The sequence below is a fragment of the Vicia villosa genome, linkage group LG3 (assembly GCF_029867415.1).
Source record: "Vicia villosa cultivar HV-30 ecotype Madison, WI linkage group LG3, Vvil1.0, whole genome shotgun sequence".
NCBI classification, from domain to species: domain Eukaryota; kingdom Viridiplantae; phylum Streptophyta; class Magnoliopsida; order Fabales; family Fabaceae; genus Vicia; species Vicia villosa.
This window is the reverse complement of record NC_081182.1, coordinates 61,977,850-61,996,857: the sequence shown is the minus strand read 5'-3', so window position 1 is coordinate 61,996,857 and position 19,008 is coordinate 61,977,850. Positions and strand designations below refer to the sequence as shown.

General features: G+C 34.7%; 3 protein-coding genes across 3 annotated transcripts; all 3 read left to right on the top strand.

Annotated features, from left to right (window-relative positions):
- The first annotated feature begins 5,922 nt into the window (after nucleotides 1-5,922).
- LOC131661639 (serine/threonine-protein kinase ATM-like) lies at nucleotides 5,923-9,314 on the top strand. The gene is made up of 3 exons (XM_058931244.1): nucleotides 5,923-6,073; nucleotides 6,491-6,602; nucleotides 7,306-9,314. The coding sequence occupies exons 1-3, from the start codon at nucleotides 6,071-6,073 to the stop codon at nucleotides 9,081-9,083; spliced, it is 1,893 nt and encodes a 630-aa protein (XP_058787227.1). The 5' UTR covers nucleotides 5,923-6,070; the 3' UTR covers nucleotides 9,084-9,314.
- A 4,735-nt stretch (nucleotides 9,315-14,049) lies between these two features.
- LOC131655922 (zinc transporter 8-like) lies at nucleotides 14,050-15,463 on the top strand. The gene is made up of 3 exons (XM_058925723.1): nucleotides 14,050-14,673; nucleotides 14,755-14,904; nucleotides 15,158-15,463. Exons 1-3 carry the CDS (start codon nucleotides 14,050-14,052, stop codon nucleotides 15,461-15,463), a joined length of 1,080 nt encoding a protein of 359 aa, XP_058781706.1.
- Nucleotides 15,464-16,966: 1,503 nt separating this feature from the next.
- On the top strand, nucleotides 16,967-18,456 carry LOC131658191 (uncharacterized). Its single transcript, XM_058927515.1, has 3 exons — nucleotides 16,967-18,119; nucleotides 18,234-18,281; nucleotides 18,431-18,456. The coding sequence occupies exons 1-3, from the start codon at nucleotides 16,967-16,969 to the stop codon at nucleotides 18,454-18,456; spliced, it is 1,227 nt and encodes a 408-aa protein (XP_058783498.1).
- Nucleotides 18,457-19,008: the final 552 nt, after the last annotated feature.

The window sequence follows — 19,008 nt, the reverse complement described above, 5'->3', positions numbered from 1 at the left end:
AACATCCTTGTAGTGAAATGGATCCCAACAATAACCCTTTTAACACCCAAAATTTTACTAATTATCCTTGTTTGTGAGCCGAGTCTATTGTACTAATTAAATTATGTGTGTTTCATTTTTTGTGTGTTTCTTTTTTAGTGTGTTGTGTGTTTAGTGTATTTATTGCATTTTTAATTTTTTTTATAATTTTATTTTTTTAAAAAATAACTATTTTTACATCTCTTATTTATTACTTGCAAGAAAAAAAATTAAGAATAGAAAATTAGAAAAAATAAATAAATTATTAAATTTAAAAAAAAAAGTTTAAATATTAATTATTTTAATTTAATTTTAATTGATAATAGATATTAATATATAATCATAAAAACAAAACTTTAAAAGAAAATAAGAATATGATGTGGGGTAGGGTGTTGAATTTTATTAAACAAAACCATTGTAGTGAAAAAAAATTGAATAGGTGTTGAATTATTAGGTGGAAGAGAGAGAAGATGATGTGGAAGATAAAAAGTGAAAAAGTAGGGTGTTGAATAATGTAACCATTGTACATAGTCTTAAATAAGGAAGAGAGATCAATATTAAATAACTTATTAAAAATTGGATGCATACAAGGTATGCAACAAAATCTAAATTACAACAAAGATTTATTGTTCTCCAAGAATAACATCGACGATGATAAATATAAATTTGTTGTAATCAATGTAATATTTTTAAAAAAACTTATTCTCCCATGTTTTCAATTGAAACATAAACAACTTTAATTATAAAAACATTTTGAATATAAATAATTTATAATGAAACATTACAAAGCGTTAGAAACTATCTGCATCCACCATTATATATTTTGTTTTCTTTCCCGTGAAAATATTTACCATAAAAAGTTCTCTATAATGGATTGCAAAAGTACATAATTATTTGAGTTTAAGGTTTGTGTTCTTAAATATTTATTTGAGAAGAAAATCATTTATTTAGTTAAACTTTTTGTTTTGTTTTACAAATGCAAGTCCAAACTATTGAAAATATCTTGACACCCAACATTTGTCTTTCCCCAAAAATCAATGATTCGAAGATCCAACATATAATTTTCATTGACAAATTAATTTTCCCTTACTTTAATATTCTGCGTAAATAATGTAATATTTTGAATAAATAATTTAATTTATAAACAAATTAATTTATTAATACGAACCCGTGTGCAAATAACTTTATTTTTCGGTGTTTTAAAACTCGAAGAATAAAGTGACAACTTTTTATAACGCCTTTTATTATTTGCTTATGTAGTTGAAGTTAAATATATTTCGCATCCTAAATTAAATATGTTTCTTATAATAGTGATGAGAGCTGAATGGTCCGACAGACCCTCACTCTTAAAAATATAAAAGTTATAAAAAATTATGATTGCCCATTAGTGTCATCGGAGTTATTCTTAACATCATAATTACATTTTTATCTAAATAATTAACTAAACCAAAGTACATGTTTAAAGATTAGTAATCAAAATACGTGCATAAATAATTCACATACCTCTTATTGTTCTGTTTGTTTTTGTTTCTATTGGGTTATAGGACCGAGGGTGTTTAAAGATTGCTAGTACCTCACAGAGAAAAAAAATGCAAATAACCGACTTAAAAAAAATTACCTGAAAAACTAGGTTTTGGGAAAAATTACCTGGGTAACCAGGTTTGGGAGGTGCCCTACACATAGGAGCCACCTCCCATGGCGCCATAGTTCAAAAACTTGCATGTATGCGCCACCCCTGGTGGCGCCATAGTTCAAAAACTTGCATGTATGCGCCACCCCAGGTGGCGCCATAGTGCATTGGGAAATTAGGGTTTGCTTTGAGTGGCGCCTATGTACAAATTTTGTACATAGGAGCCATATGGGGTGGCTCCTACGTGTTAGGGTATTTTTCCACACATTTTCTCAACCGTTTCTCACATTTTCTTCCATTTTTGCTGCCATGGCTAACTTGCCGATTTTTAAGAGAGATGGTCATGTGTTTTTCTCTGCAGTGAAACCGCCGATTAAAATGAAATTTTGGAACATTCACTCCATGAACTTAACCGGATTGTTGTCACGGAAAAAAGGATATTGATAGAAAACATTCATTCATTAATTAAAAGGTACATTGAAAGTCACTAACAGAAAATAAGAAAATAAAACATCAAAGAAATTACAACGGTTAAAACAATGTCATCTGTTCCATGCATCATTCGAATGCAATCCACGTCGTATTCCACATTCTCCCACCAACGTTCCCTTTCTCCGATTACAACACCACCCCTTGTTCTAAGCCTCTTGATACTTCTTATCTCTTCGTCGGGTTGGTACTCCCCTTCCAAAAACCTCAAGAGAGTCCTCTTGAGTTGGGCCAAGGAATTGATATTCCAAAACATTACCGGCATAGGGGGTTTGACGGGAGAGTATATGACATGACCGTTCCTTCTGGGATACTCTGGTTCATAGTCGAGACGCTTCTTTGGTGGCGGAGGCTCTGATTTCCGGTGCAATTCGTCTGGCCTAATGTGAACTTTCATTGTTGTGTTTGTGTTTGGTGTTTGGTGTTTGTGTTTCTGTGTATGCATTTAACCCTAGGAACCCCTAATTTATAATAGTAGTGGGTAGAAAATGAGTACTGTTGCATACTATTTACAAGCACGCCTAACTTGTATGATAAATGCAAGCACACTGATCAACGTCTGACTTGACGGGACTAGACGAAAGCATGCGTATTTGACTGTCCAAAATACAGACTGTCAGTATGGGACATGAAGATAGCTTCACTACAAGACAAATACATAAGTAGTTGATTTAATTAAAGATAATACAAATACATAACTAGTTGATTTAATAAAAGATAGTACAAATACATGAAATACTAGTTGATTTAATAAAAGATAATATAAATACATAAGTAGTACAAATACAAATATAAATACATAAGTAGTACAAATACAACTACAAATACATAAGTAGTACAAACACATGATATACAATTAATTGTTGGTGGAGGTTGCTCCACGATTAGGACATGTACTTTTATTGTGCCCGACTTGACGACATATGCCACACTTTCTTACCATTTTCTCATGATCATCCATTTCGGTTCTGATGCGTATGCTGTTGGGTCGACCTCTTTTCTTTCGCCGCATGTTGCCATTATGCCAAACCACGTCCCCCTCATACACAGACCAATAATCCTCCTTTGCCATCACTTGAAATGCATTGTTGTATATTCCGAGCAAGGTCTCCGCCTTGTAAATGGGAGATAAAAGTGCTAAGGGATATTGGTGCGCATACGAACATGCTGCTATGACATGAGAGCAAGGCATGTGAAAGGCTTGAAACTTTCCGCAGCCGCACCATCCTTCGTCTGTAAGAACCCTGTATTATTGTCTCGGAAGGCCCTCGTTATGGTCAATTGTTTATTTCACACTTAAGGTCCGGTTGAATTGGTCGTAAGATGTAACATTGTGGCTGTTGGCTTTGGCAGATTGTTCTTTCATGAATTTGACGCAAGTTTCACTGAATACTTGTCCGAATTCTAAAACTGCACTCCACCGCTCACCTCTTCTTGCGAAAAGAGAATCCATCCTATAGTAGGTTGCTTGCATTAAGGCAGTAATCGGAAGGTGTCTGATGCCCTTAAATACTTCGTTCATAGACTCCACAAGATTTGTAGTCATGTGCCCCCATCGCTGCCCGTTGTCGTAGGATCTGGTCCATTTCTCTCTAGCTAGATTATCTATCCATTTGCCTGCATCTTGATTTGACAATACGATTTTCATGTCGATAATATTGGAACGTCGGTTGAGTTAATGCATATCCAGCATTGACAAGAGTCTTCCGAAGAACCTTATCCCTTATCTCTCGCATGAAATTTTGTGCAATATGACGAATACAGTAAACATGCGTTGAAGGTGGCACCTATCATAAGGTTCAACATTGTGGAGATGCACCATGCTGACCGTGTGAGACTCCAATTTGGCATGCATCAACCGACCCCGAATCCCCCCACTGATTTGGGTTGTTGGCATCTGAAAAGAGTGAATCACCAATGGGATCACCAAGATTATCGATCATTCACACCTGAATGTTATGAGATGTGGAAGCAGCGTCGCCGTTATCTGCTCCAATTCCCCGTTGCCCAACTCCCGATGTATCCAACTGAAGAGTACGTGAATTGGTATAGATCAGTCACAACCCCTGAAATGTATGTGTCCGACCCTTACTACTTACACGACCCCCGCAAACAGCAATACAACCAACAACCACCCCAACAACGCCAACAGAGTCAAAAACGCCAACAACATCAACCAAGCCAACATAGCTTTCACCAAACACAGTACCAACACCATCTGACCTCCGAACACCCTTATCGTGAAGAGTATCAAACGCCCTACCAAAATCAATCCAGCCAACAACAGTCTTGGGGCTTCACCCAACAGCACCACGACGCGGGCCCCTCCACTAGGCAACCCAGCCAACATTACTCATGGGGCTTCCCCCAACAACACCACGACGCGGACCCCTCCACTAGGCAACCCAGCCTCGACATGGGCCCAGATGATGAATACGACCCAAACGAGTCAATGATCCTGCAATCATCACTTTACCATAGCTTCCAACAATCACAACAACAACAATATGGCTACACCATACCCCAACAAACAATGCCTTTTTTCCAAGGCAACTCAAGCGCTGGGTTTTACCAACCATACGAGGTGACCCCACCACCACGACAAAACTTTGAGGGCATGGGGACCCGACTCTTTGACACTAGGATTGAAGACTACATGTCCAACGAGCGCATGGAGAGGCCAATTCGAGGCCCACCTACCTAAACACAACAAGAACATCGAAGGACTAGGGGGGTCGTCGACCACCTTCCCAACGGATCCGAACAATGCCTTCTTGCGGAACTGACGGTCATAAGGGTCACGATTAGAATAATTTTAATGTTTTTTAAAAATATATTCCCGTATTTGTAATGTTTTTCCCGTATTTCCAGTTGTAATACATCGCCTTATATCATTAATATATATTCCCGCAATTCTAATGATTTATTTAGTAGTTTTTTTTTAAAATATTAAAAAAAAACAAAAAAAAAAAATACTACAACACATTGGCGCCACCCGAGGTGGCTTAAAAAATTCCCCATGCACTAAGGCGCCACCCCAGGTGGCGCATATGACCAAAGAATTTTACTAAAGCGCCGTGGGAGGTGGCTCCTATGTGTAGGGCACCTCCCAAACCTAGTTTTTTAGTTTTTTTTTTTAAAGTTGGTTATTTGCATTTTTTTTCATTCACAGAAGATTCCTTTTAAACCATTATATAATTTAATTAATGATTTAATAAATTTATTTAAATACAAATAGGAAAAAAAATCAAAATCCTCCTATTGAAAGAAAATTTTTATAAAATATTATTTGATTAAAACTATTTATTTAGTTATTTTAAAATCTAATTTATTATATTAACAATAATAACATTAACATATTTCTTTGGTCAAATAAAAAAATATAATTTTATTAAAATTGATACAATTTTTAATAAAAACAGATTTGACAAAAATAAAAAATAACTAAAATAGTTTTTTTTCTAAAAAATAAACCAATCCATTTGATATATCATTATTAAAAATGAGAAAGAAAAAAAGGTAAACAATAGCAATAATAATGTAAAATAATTTTATACTATCAATCAATTACGATTGTCAATCAATTACGATTATGTTAAGTGCCAAATCACACTATTATATAAAAAATTTATATGACATAATTGATTGAAGAATCCCAGTTGAATGACTATCGTGGAGTACCTTTAATCTGAACATATTTTAGTTTACATTTAATAAATCAAAACCCTCTCTATAAATAAATTTTAAAAAAAAAAACCCTAAAATCAAAACCAAAAAAAACACAGTAGCTGCTAAATTACACGAAGCTATAACCGAGTTTCCCCTTTGCAATCAGTGTACTTATTACTGAACTCAACTTAACCCAACCCAAACCAAACTACAAATTCAAACCTCGCCGGAATATTCACCGGAGTTATTCGTTAACCGCCGATAATGGTGAGAATTTCTTACACCTTTCCCTCTTTCTCATTTTTATATTCCGTTTTTTAACCTCTCTTGTAGCGTAATCGAGGATGGGATTCCATCGCAATGCAATTTCCCCTCTCATTTCGCAGTAGATCAGAGCTCTAGTTTGCATTTCAATTGTGCCATAAAGCGGTTTGTTGTAATGTATACACATCGATGAAAGTTGTAAATCTATTTACACCGTACATGCAACTGCGCATTAGGAAGAAAATTCTGGATTTGTATTCAATTTTCGTTGCTTACTCGAAGTTGAAGTCTTGCACTTGTAATTAATCTATGGAGTTTTACTATTTTACTTCAATTTTTTTGTTAATGTTCATATGATAATTTTTAAGTTTAATTTTTGCTCAAGTATTTTGCTGAGTCTGGTTTTTTTACTCGTATCAGACGGGGGCTATGGATGTCTCAGAATCAGGACTCGAAAATGTTGAATGTGGCTCTCAGGCAAAAAAGACTGACGACACCCCCGTGATGGACACTTCTCAGAAAACTCGAGGAGGTAGGATATATTCATATTGAACTGTTTATCTCGTTCGTGCAATCTGTTATGTTGTAAATCTTTTCCTAGATGGTGGTATTATCAGAAATGTAGTTATGGTTTTCTACCTTGTATGTTTGGAAAGTTGATGATTTATTGAATTCTTTTGTTTTGATGTATTATTACCAGTGAAGCTACAAATTGTAGCTATAGGAAGGATGTGTGTTAAGTTTAATATTGCTGTGAATTACAAAGTCTCTTGTGTTAATGATAGTCGCGCAAATTTGATATCTAGAGCTTAGGTATCATTTATTGATTTCATGATTTGATTATGATAAAAGGACACTTTTTGGTATATGGAATTGATGTGAAACTACACTTTTATTATGTTAACCTATTTATTTAGCATACAAATATCGAAGAATGCAAATAGATTTTAAACTTTGAATCCATGCATTTAGTTCCTTATAGGCATTTGATTCACGTGTGGAAGTGTTAGAGAGCATCGTATATTAACCTAAGCTTCTTTGTTTTGGTTATGCATCATTTAATTTTGTTCTTATTATGCTGGGGTCTATCATTGATTCCTCATTGTCATATAATGTGCTGAATCTTTGTGATTAGTTGGATATCGTTTCATTTGGCGCAATTTGCAAACACAATTTTGTGATTTCATAATGTTGGATGCAAGTCACTCATTGGGCAATTTTTTCCTTCGAAACAGGTGCTGATTCTCGATGTCGGAAAAGAAGCAAATATTTATCTTACCCCTACACAAATAGTGAACCAAGACTTAAAAGTTTTCCTGCTGAAACAGAAGAATCAAAGACTCCAAGTCCCGCTCCTAAAGCAAAAGCTTCAAGCAAAACCAGTAAAGCTACAAACGGATCTCTTTCATCAAATAAATTGGGTGGCACGAGGTTCCAAAATAATTGGTACAGAAAATTCATCAGCTGTAGTAAAATGTCTAGCAGTCCAAAATTCATCGGTGCATCTTCTAGTGACTTACTTTCAGGACTGCACTCTTTAGCTGTTGGTAGTATGTCTCCAATTAAAGATAAGAGGTTTGATATGGTTGAGTGGTTTTTCTGCAAATATAGAATATCAAAGTATCACGATGAGACTGAACTTGCTACTTCCCTGTTTAATCTGAATGAAGGGAAAACAACGAAACCTGTGGACAATGGTGTTATGGATACCAAAAGTGAGAAGAAGAAAAAGAACACTCAAACAGAAAATGCAGCAAGGCGTAAGATGAAATCTCTTTCTGGCCTATCCAGTACGAATACTAATGTCTCTACCGGCGATTGCACAGGTTCGGAGAAAAAATCCAAACAAAAGAGGAAGGTGGAAGAAATAACTTCGCAGCCTCAGCTACAAAATGCTGAGACCACTTCCCAAAATCATAATTTTCCGTCTTCTGAGAAAAAGACCAAGCCTAAAAAGAGACCGAAGTTGGAAGCTGCACAAGAGCATCAAGGTGCTCAATCTGCTTCGCATTTGGATGCAAAACGTATCGGATGCAACTCACTAGTTGTCGATTTGCAGGTTATTCCCCCACCTATGTCTGTCAATTCTCATCAGAAAAGTAATGGCGAAATTAAAGAAGAACAAGTTTCTAATGTTTCGAATCCAAAGTTACGTGTCTCCCAAAGCCAACTTGATGGAAATGTTACCCCTAGTAACTTGTTAGGGAGCACATCAAAGGCTAGTACTGTCGCCCCTGAAGAAGGGCTTGTAGGAAATATTACCAACCACAACATGTTGAATGATACTACATCAGTTGTTGACAATGTCTCAATAAATAAAACAGGGATGGAGGTAGCACCAGAGGAGCGTCCAAGAAATATACCTGATTTGAACAGTATTAGCTTTGAAACATGTTCTACGAGAAAAGAGTCCGAGAATGTCAACTTGCTTTCACCTGAATTGCAGTCACAAAACCCAAGAAGTTTATCTGCTTGTTCGAGAATTACCAAAGCTGTAAATCTTGATAGAGTGGATATCATTGGAGAATCACCTGGAACCTTTCTCTTCCTACAATTTGCTCAAGGACCAGGAGTTGATATCCCATCAAACGAGGATTTGTTGAAAACATTTTGCCAGTTTGGTCCTTTGAAAGCAACCGAAACTCATTTGATAAAAGACAACACCAGTGCTCAAATTGTTTTTGTTAACAACACAGATGCTACTGAAGCATTGCGTAGTTTAGAGCATAACAAACCATTTGGTGCAACTCTTGTGGGCTACAGGCTCCATTATCCTCCTGCTGTGGCGGCTCCACCATTGGAGTACTTCAGGACTCCAATTCAGCCATCTATCTCTATGTCAATGTCTGGTGAGACACCTCCTCCCATTCAGGTTATTAAGCAAAAGTTGCAGATGATGTCATCAGTGCTGGAGAACTCAGGGAATAATCTTTCACCCGAGACGAGAGCCAAATTGGAAAATGAAATAAATAATCTGCTGGGAAAGGTGAATTCTAGGACTAATAGAGTTTGAAATATTAGCATGTGAAGTTATCCTATTAAAATTAAGCATCATTGTAATGAGAATTATATGTAGATTATGTTAGACTAGTTTGGGTTTCTGTTCTAGTCCTTCGGTTGTTTTGCTCTGCTGGACTTTCCTACCCATTCTTTGATTTTGCACAAAATGGCGCAAGGGGATATGTATTACTGATTGTCATTTGACTAGCATCCCAAATCAAATATTTATCAAATCTTTCATCCATATTTATGGTGTGTTTTGGTAACTCCCTTTAAAGACATTTTTTATTGATTAAAGTACAAATGTGTCCCATCCTATTATACGGATCTCATGTAAATTTGATGAGATCCATATATATTTATTCAATAGAAATGGTGTTGAAAAGTGTATCTTTGATATTGTATGGCTGCACTTTTTATTTATCTATTTATTTTTGAACTTGAATATGATACTCCTTCTATTTCCAAGAACTGATTTAGTTGACCATTTGCTACATACTAAATGAAGTGAATAAATGAAAGAGAGAGTGATGTTCTTAACGTAGTTTCAAAATAACTTCGTTTTAGAAAATAAAAGCTGTTTTTAAAATGATTGTCATTTTTATTTTTCAATATAAAAATAATTGTTAGTTTTTCAATTATGTCCTTTAATTATTATTTTTAATACTATTTTCAGCGCATTAATATGACAAATTTAGTAAAAGTATATATTTTACGACAATATTATTACATTTTTTAATGGGTACAAAATCCTTAAATGAAAGTCATTTTAAAACGGAGCTAGTACAAAATATCAACTACTCGGAGTGATGAAAATTGTAGTGATTAAAAGGGTAGAATTGAAAAAAAATGGAACTAATTTTACATTGTAAATTGAAATTGATAATTCATTTTGGAACACTTATTTTTTTACAAATAGGTCACTCATTGTGAGACAGAAAAAGCAGTGTAACGTTATGATTTATGAAATCAGAGCCGGGAAAAAAAACTTATAAAAGTCTATAGGCCAAAGTCAGACCTAAAATATTTATCTTAAACCGAATTCAGGCTTGTCCCACCCCAAGACATGACCTTGAAACATCGACAAGAGAAACAATATGAAAAAAAAAATAAATTAATCGTAGTTTCATGTGTTGGTATATAGGAATGATTGTTGAACTCATACCCGGTGATTTTTTGCAAAAACTATTCATCGAGTAGAGAAAAATGTGTAAAATGGGCGTGGACATTAGCACAAGTGATTATCCATATAACAATGTATATTTATCGTTTTAAAAAAATATATTACTATTAAAGTATTACACATTTTATCACAATTTTTTTTCATAAATTAACAATTTTTTTAAATGTTAATAATTTAAAATGATATGATAAATTGATTGATTTATTTTTACTAAAAATGCTCGAAATGGATACAAGTATAGCTATTTAGCCACACATAAAATATATGTAAGAATATAAATATTGATGTCCAAGCATATATGAGCTCGAATGCATGAATATTTTCAAACCACAAACATGAAAATATTTACTATAATACCCTGTCCAATCATATCCATTGCCATCTCTATCAGTATATCATATCAATATCTTACACTTTTTGAAAGTGGTAGATAATAGAATTTTTTCCAGCTAAACATTTATTACTATTCACGAAAGAAATAGTTTTTTAAAAATTAAATACGGAAAATCAATTGTTCATTATATTTTTTACATTTTTTAGGTGTCATCATTTTTTAATAGAACATTTTAGAGATTGGGTCATTGATCTACTTGATTTAATACTTATACAATTTTATTATCGAAAACGAGTCATCTTATTTTTACCTAAATTAGTTTTACTATTTGTACTAAAACTAAAATATACGTGACAACCCCTAATGGATAAGGACTATCAAAGGCTTAAAGATTGTTAGGGGATTCAGAGTTAGACCATTCTATAGGTGTATTTTTTGGTGCCATTCATTGTGCTTCAATATCATGGTACTGATCTATTTATAGTCCCTAAGAACCTTGAATCGTATGAGTCAGGTTTCCTATAATATATAAACCTTCACAGGAATGGGTAGTTGATACCCATAAATCCAGGAGGTGCAGTTAAGCCCCAGAACATTCTGGGTGCCGACTGTTGACCCTGTGTACACTCCACTCACGAATGTGCTCTATGGATAGAGAAACATGAAGTTCAGGCGATGCATATAGACAAGAGACGATTGTACCGAACGAAGGACAATTGAACTAATAAAGGGATGAATCATGAAGGATAAAGTGCATGCCTCTCCCCCTCCGCCCCAAGGTATTTCTCAATTATACCACTGCACAGTCCCTCAAGCATGAGGGGCTCGTAGAGGCCGAAGTGTTTTAACCCCTTATTTTTTATTCTTTCGGAGGACCCCTATCGAGGTGTTATTCCATCCTTTAGGTGAGGGTTGGATGCCACTCTCTAAGAGAGACCTAGTAAAGTCCCCCAGGTGAGACTTTGTTGACTTCTTTAGGGAGACTTTGTTAAGTCCCTCAGGTGAGACTTAGTTAACTCTCTTAGGCGAGAAATCGTTGAGTCCCTCAAACGAGAATTTTTTGATTCCCCTAGAAAAGACTTAGTTGAGTCCCTCAGGAGAGACTTTTTTGACTCACTCAGGCGAAACTTTATTGAGTCCCTTAAAGGATGATTTCCTCAAGCATTGCTTGTGGCAGATCCAATTCTTCATGATTTGAGCTAATTATTGGTATTCTCATCTTCTGCGGGACATTATGTACCCCCATTTTCTACGAGTCTCTCTTTAAGGGTTACGTTCCTTCCTTTGGCGGTTTGTATATGCAATTCTCGATGTGATGTCCTTTATGTTATTCAAAGTATCAGTGTTGACTGAGCGACCTATTAAGGATCCCTCTACGAAAGTCCAGAGATACATTTTCCTCGTAGGGCGCCAACGATCATCTTGTGGAAGTTCAACAATATAATTACCCCGTATGGAGGCAAGAATCTTCCTATAGAATTCCAACAATATTATTACCCTGTAGGACAACAAGTATATTTTTGTAGAAGTCCAACAATATACTTTAGTAGTAAAACCATAATAACTTGATGCAAATACCATAATCGGTTATAAGGAATTTCATAAATAGGTGATTCTCCTTCTATCACTTAACTAATAATATCTCTGATTGGCTGAGTTCCACTTTTTGATAATGATTCATCCATCTAATTCCTCGAGCTTGTAGGCCTATTAGGAAGCTTATGATATATACCATACAATCCCTTCCATTTAGGTTGTAGTTTTCCTTGCTGGGTGCACACTACGACTTGTTGTGGAACTAAATTTCCTTCTTGTATCTCTCTTCAAATTAGTTTGGAGTTGTATCTTTTGAATGCAATTTTTTAGAGATGAACTCTCAGATATGGACGACATCTCTCGTTTCCTCCACTAGGTCGGCGCTACATCTAAGCCCTTCCTCATTTTCCTCTTTGTTGTACTGGAAGCGTCACCATGTCGATGTTTCGTTTTTGACTAGTAGCATGAAGTCCGCCCCGTATAAATTAAAACTAACCTAAAAAAATATTAAAAAAAATTATATTTTATTATTATTATTATTATTATGATATTTCATTGTTCACCCGTATTGTGAATAGTTAAATATGATGTAGTATATGAATGTGGTGTAGGAATATCATTTTTCAAATTTATAAATGCTATTCATACACCAAATATTACACCTACACCGTAGACACCGTTCACAAATACGTGAACATTATATTCATTTTTTGACTTTTAATATATTTTTTTTCTAAAATAACTTTAGTTAATGAAATATTAAAGCTTGGTTAATACGGTTTAAAGTTTGGTTAATATATATTTTGACATAAAAAATTAATATATACGGTACAAACTTTGGTTAATCGTATTTATAAAATTGGTTAATACAGCTCATAATTCGATTAATGAGTTCTCAAACATAAAAAAAAGTAAAATAAAGTTGGTTAATGGAGTGTAAATGTTGGTTAATATATTTATAATTTAGTGTCAGAATAAGTTAATAGTATGTATTTTGTTGGTTGATGAAGTAGTGAAAGTGGTTAATGAATTATAAGTAAAATAATTAGTTAATGAGTTACATTTTTGTAGTTAATACAATTGCGAAGTTGATTAATGACAGAATCTTATATTTGAATTATAAAATAAATTTTAAAAATAAATAAATTTTTTAAAAATAAAATATATATTTTAAAAATAATATTATTTTATTAAAAAACATTGTTCACCGTATAAATATGGTGAACGATCTATACGCGGTAAGTATTGATGTAAAAAAATGGTGTAAGAATAAATATACAAAATATGCATTATTTATTTTAAAATAAAAAACTGTAGAATATTTAAATAATAAAAAAATTGATTGGAAACTTGACTGTCTATGACTTTGAGCTGTACTTTTTTATTATTTAGTTATTTATTTATCAGAAATGATATGGCTAAAAGTGACACCTTACACCGTATTTTGATACGGTTTTGGTTTTTTTAATATATTTAATAAATTTTTTTAATTTTTTTAAAAAACAGAAAAACAACCACATCCTGTATTTGAAAAGGTGTATCATATGGTGTAGAGTTAGCAGTGTACCTTTTCTAAGAGGAAAATAAAAAGGAGAAAAGAAATTACGTCATTTTGTTCACGGAAGAAAAAGTTTCGACATAATATCAATAAGTTTTCACTTAATTACTTGACTTTCTAAGTTTCTATACATAACCATTTGAAAAACAGTCTTATTATAGCTACGTAACTATATATGTCGACACTTTTACACACTATGAGTATAACAAAATAATCAACTGCTCATATGAATGCAACAATGGAATTAACCTGCTTTTTGAAAACCCTAAACTTCTGTTATATATATTGCATAGTTAAACAACATTCACGGTACAAATATACTCTCTCAATTTACCGATCTCTAACCCTATTTGTTTCAAATCATTGAAATGGAATCGATCAAGAATATCAAGGTTTTTGCCTTTTCAATCTTGGTTTTCCTCATTATCCCAACCCTAATAGCCGCAGAATGCACATGCGATGAAGAAGATGAAGATAGAAACAAATCCGAAGCTCTTCGTTACAAGATATCAGCTTTAATATCTATAATGGTGGCAGGTGCAATCGGTGTTTGTATACCACTACTTGGAAAACTGATACCGGCGTTAAGTCCCGAGAAGGATATATTTTTCGTCATCAAAACCTTTGCTGCCGGTGTGATATTATCCACCGCTTTCATTCATGTGCTTCCTGATGCTTTTGAGAATCTTACTTCTCCTTGTTTAAAGGAACATCCTTGGGGTGATTTTCCGTTCACTGGTTTTGTGGCTATGTGTACTGCTATGGGGACTCTTATGGTGGAGACTTACGCCACTTCTTATTTTCAAAATCAGAATTCTAAGAAGACAGCGACGCAAATCAAGAATCACGAGTCATGCTCTGATGTAGAGAAGCATGCAGGCCATGAAGGACATGTGCATGTTCATACTCATGCTTCACATGGTCATGCACATGGCCAGGTTTCTTCTTCGGATCGATCATCAGAACTTCTTCGTCATAGGATTATATCACAGGTAATAATAATACTAGAAATTTAATCATTTTAAGTATCTAGTTTAAATTGATTGTAATGGATTGTTTTGATTTTGTTATAGGTATTGGAGTTGGGGATTGTTGTTCACTCTGTTATAATAGGAATTTCTCTTGGTACTTCTGAGAGTCCTAAAACCATAAAGCCACTAGTAGCTGCTTTAACTTTTCATCAATTTTTTGAGGGCATGGGACTTGGAAGTTGTATAACTCAGGTATTATAATTATGATATTTGTTCTTCAACTGTACATGGTACTATATGTTATGTTTGGTTGGTGTGAAACATAAAACTATGAGGAAATTATATGCCTTTTCATCAAAATCATAAGGATAAGACACTTTAAAGTAAACTTTGATTTTCTTTATAAAGTTTCAAATATAGGTACAGTGTAAGCTTTTCATTAAAATGATAATGATGAGACACTTTAAGATAGTAATTATTTGACAACTATGTGCAATTATTTCAGGCAAATTTCAAGAATCTATCAATTACTGTCATGGGATTGTTCTTTGCTTTGACAACTCCAATTGGAATTGGAATTGGCATAGGGATTAGTAGTGTTTATGATGAGAACAGTCCAACAGCCCTTATTGTTGAAGGAATCTTCAATGCAGCTTCAGCTGGGATCTTAATCTATATGGCACTTGTAGATCTTCTTGCTGCTGATTTTATGAATCCAAGGATGCAAAAGAGTGGTAGTCTTCGATTAGGATGTAATGTATCTCTTCTATTAGGAGCCGGTGCAATGTCTCTTATAGCCAAATGGGCTTAGATGTTTTATAGAATTTTTAGTTAGGTTTTTCATTTGATTCACTTATTTATTTATTTTAAAGTAGTTGATGATTTCCAAAATGGCTATAGAATAGACCTATTGTTGGTTAGTGCATGAATGTACATTTCCATATCACGTTGCAATTTGTCAAATGAGCTATTTGGGAGATTAAAAATGAGGGCATATTTTTCAATGAGTGTGTGATTAATGTGATTCAACATATAAACTACGTGACTTGACTTCCTGAACAAATATATGAGTTTACATATTCAGAGTTTGAACAAATATACAGAAGGAATACAAAGATGCATACTATAGTTTAACGTATGTAGTAATTTATCTCCCATTTGTATGAAGGTGATGGGTAGCAATTGGGAAAGTAGTAGTGCTTTTTGCTTGTTCCCTGTCACCTCATCGCATGTGGGGTAAACTTTCCCTCTACTTGTAGGATCCTATTCGATGGAGGAATGTGCATATAAAGTATATGCATCTGCACCTTTTTTCTAAAAGTGAAGGTTTCAGGAAGGGGGGGTCAGAAAGCGATTGGTAATGATGTTTGTTTTTCTTGTGGGCAACCCCTTTTGTTCTCTAGAGCTGGGAATTGCCACGTATATGCTTCTTGGGGTAACGGGTTGGTCTCTTCTCCTATTGGTTCTAGCTTGTTTGTGGGGCTCAAACCAAGGGGAGCGATCTACCTTTGTCATTTATTCTATTTTTATATCAAAGACACCAAAGTTAAGAGGCACTAAAGGTAATCCAATCCCTCAAACCAAATTAAAAACATCTTTTGATGGGATTTTTGATGGGATTCTTCATTGCACTTTATCCATTTACCTTTATAAATTTGAAATTGAAATCTAGATGCACCTTAACTACTTCAAATACAATTAAAAAATATGAGTGAATACTAAAATTAAGATTCACCGTTTGTTATTACATGGACCGAACACACAAGGAATTTGTTCTAGGTGTGTGTCTGAGTATTGAAATTTAAATTCACCATTTGCTATCAGGTTGACAGGACACACAAGCAATTTATTCTAGGAGTTAGCCTGAATATTTTAATCTAAATTTACTCATGTTATCACATACACATAATACATAAGTAATTTATTCTAGAGTTTGTCTAGATATTGAAATCTGGGTTTACCTATGTTATTATATGCACATAACACAAGTAATTTGTTCTAGGGATTTGTCTAAATATTGAAATCAGGATTCACCTCTATTACAACATACATTAAATACCCCAATAATATCATGTTTGAATATATTATTTCTATTTGTATTATTTCCCTATTTGTATTATTTCCCTTTATTCTCCATTAAGGAAAGAATTAATATTATTATTGTATTACCATTATATATACCAGCCTAGAGCTGAGGAATAAAATACAACAGCTTTTTTACCATTCCTTTCAATATGGTATCAAGAGCTCTAGGTTAGGGTTTACCGTAAAACTTCCACAACAGCTTCCGATTGACATACCCGTTTAATCCCCTATGGCGAATCACGGCACGAATTGGACCGCTCTAGGTTTTGCCTACACCGAATCCAATAATAGCGGTGGCGGTGGCCGCGGTGATGGCGGTGGCCACGGTGATAGCGGCGGCTGCGGTAACGGTGGTGGCCGCGGAAATGGCAATGGTGGCGGAAACGGCGACGAAACATCGGGTGTCACAAACAATGGCAGTTATTTCAATATAGGCGGCAATGACCAAGAGGGTTCCTCATACTCCCTCAAGGTCAATATTCCTAAGATGAATGGGAATAACTATAATGAATGGGCCCAGACAGTTCGCTTGGTATTGGATAGCAAAGGGAAGTTGGGTTTTTTAACTGGAGCAGTAGCTGAACCGGCAGTAGGAGACCCTCTTTACCAACAATGGAAATCTGAAAACTCCTTGATTATTGCGTGGTTGGTAAGCTCTATGGAAACTGGAATAGGTAAGCCTTATATGTTTTTGCCTTCTGCAAAGGATGTATGGGAAGCTGTTAAGGAAACATACTCTGATATTCAAAACTCTTCCCAAATTTTTGGTTTAAAATCAAAGTTATGGCATGCGAAACAAGGGGACATGAATGTTACTGCTTATTACAATGAGTTGTTGACCCTTTGGCAAGAGTTGGATCTATGTTATGATGACAATTGGAGGTGTACAGAAGATAGTGTTTTGTTTCTCAAAAGACAAGAAAATGATCGCGTCTTCATGTTTCTCGCTGGGCTCAATAAAGACCTTGATGAGGTAAGAGGTAGAGTTTTAGGAAAAATACCATTGCCAACTCTTCGTGAAACTTTTGCAGAAATAAGAAGGGAGGAGGCACGACAAGGTATTATGATGGGCAAAACACCACGAAGCTCTGAATCTGAAGGCTCAGCTTTGGCTACTAGGAACCTTGACGAGGAAAAAAGGGTAGACAAAGTTCCTTGGTGTGACCACTGTAAGCGTGAATGGCATACACGTGAAACCTGTTGGAAGCTCAAAGGGAAACCTCCTAACTGGAAGAAGAAAGGTGGTCGTGCATTTCAGGCTAGTAATTCTGATCAAGGGCAGCAAATTTCTTCACCGCAGCTTCCACTCACTACAGAACAACTAGACAGACTGTACAAACTCCTCGAGTCTCCAACTCCTTCTTGCTCTATAGCAACAAAAGGTAATTATGCATTTATTAGTGTCAGTCCCAGTCATACTTGGATAGTAGATTCAGGTGCCTCTGATCACATGACAGGTGAATCTATTTTTTTCTCTTCATATAGTCCATGTGCAGGTAACCAAAAAATAAAAATTGCAGATGGCTCTTTTTCAGCCATTGCAGGTAAAGGGTCAGTTGTCTTGTCTCCAATGTTAACTCTGAAAAATGTCCTTCATGTTCCAAATTTATCATGTAATTTAATGTCCGTCAGTAAATTAGCCCAAGATATAAATTGTCAAACTAATTTTTTCCGATCTCACTGTGTCTTTCAGGATTTGAACTCGGGGAAGATGATTGACAGTGCTAAGGAGAGTGCAGGACTCTACTACCTTGACATTGGATCTGCATCACAACTACCTTCAAAAACAATAAGTTCCTGTTTTGAGTCTTTTTCTGTTTTGAATAATAAAGATGAAAACATTATGACCTGGCATTTAAGATTAGGTCATCCTAGTTTTCGTTACTTAAAACACTTGTTTCCTAAGTTATTTTATAATAAGAACTTTTCTTCGTTTAAATGTGAAGCATGTGAGTTTGCAAAACATCATCGTTCCCAATTTTCAATACAGCCTTATAAACCATCAAAACCTTTTTCTATTATTCACAGTGATGTTTGGGGCCCTAACCGTACAAGTACACTCTCTCTCAAAAAATGGTTTATCACATTTATAGATGACCATACAAGAGTATGTTGGGTGTACTTGTTAAAGGGGAAATCAGAAGTTTGTCAGGCTGTAAAGAATTTTTTTACAATGGTGCAGAATCAATTTCAAACAAATATCCAAGTCTTTAGAAGTGATAATGGCAAAGAATATTTTAACACTATCCTGGATGATTTTTTTCTAAAAAA

What these genes read in the sequence shown, in the direction of transcription:
- LOC131655922 (XM_058925723.1), top strand. Translation starts at nt 14,050, where the DNA reads ATGGAATCGATCAAGAATATCAAGGTTTTTGCCTTTTCAATCTTGGTT. An exon ending in GTCATAGGATTATATCACAG is followed by an intron (nt 14,674 to 14,754) that starts GTAATAATAATA and finishes ATTTTGTTATAG; the next exon opens with GTATTGGAGTTGGGGATTGT. An exon ending in TTGGAAGTTGTATAACTCAG is followed by an intron (nt 14,905 to 15,157) that starts GTATTATAATTA and finishes CAATTATTTCAG; the next exon opens with GCAAATTTCAAGAATCTATC.
- LOC131658191 (XM_058927515.1), top strand. Translation starts at nt 16,967, where the DNA reads ATGGCGAATCACGGCACGAATTGGACCGCTCTAGGTTTTGCCTACACC. An exon ending in TTGCTCTATAGCAACAAAAG is followed by an intron (nt 18,120 to 18,233) that starts GTAATTATGCAT and finishes GTCCATGTGCAG; the next exon opens with GTAACCAAAAAATAAAAATT. An exon ending in CTCTTTTTCAGCCATTGCAG is followed by an intron (nt 18,282 to 18,430) that starts GTAAAGGGTCAG and finishes TGTGTCTTTCAG; the next exon opens with GATTTGAACTCGGGGAAGAT.
- LOC131661639 (XM_058931244.1), top strand. An exon ending in TTCTCAGAAAACTCGAGGAG is followed by an intron (nt 6,603 to 7,305) that starts GTAGGATATATT and finishes CCTTCGAAACAG; the next exon opens with GTGCTGATTCTCGATGTCGG.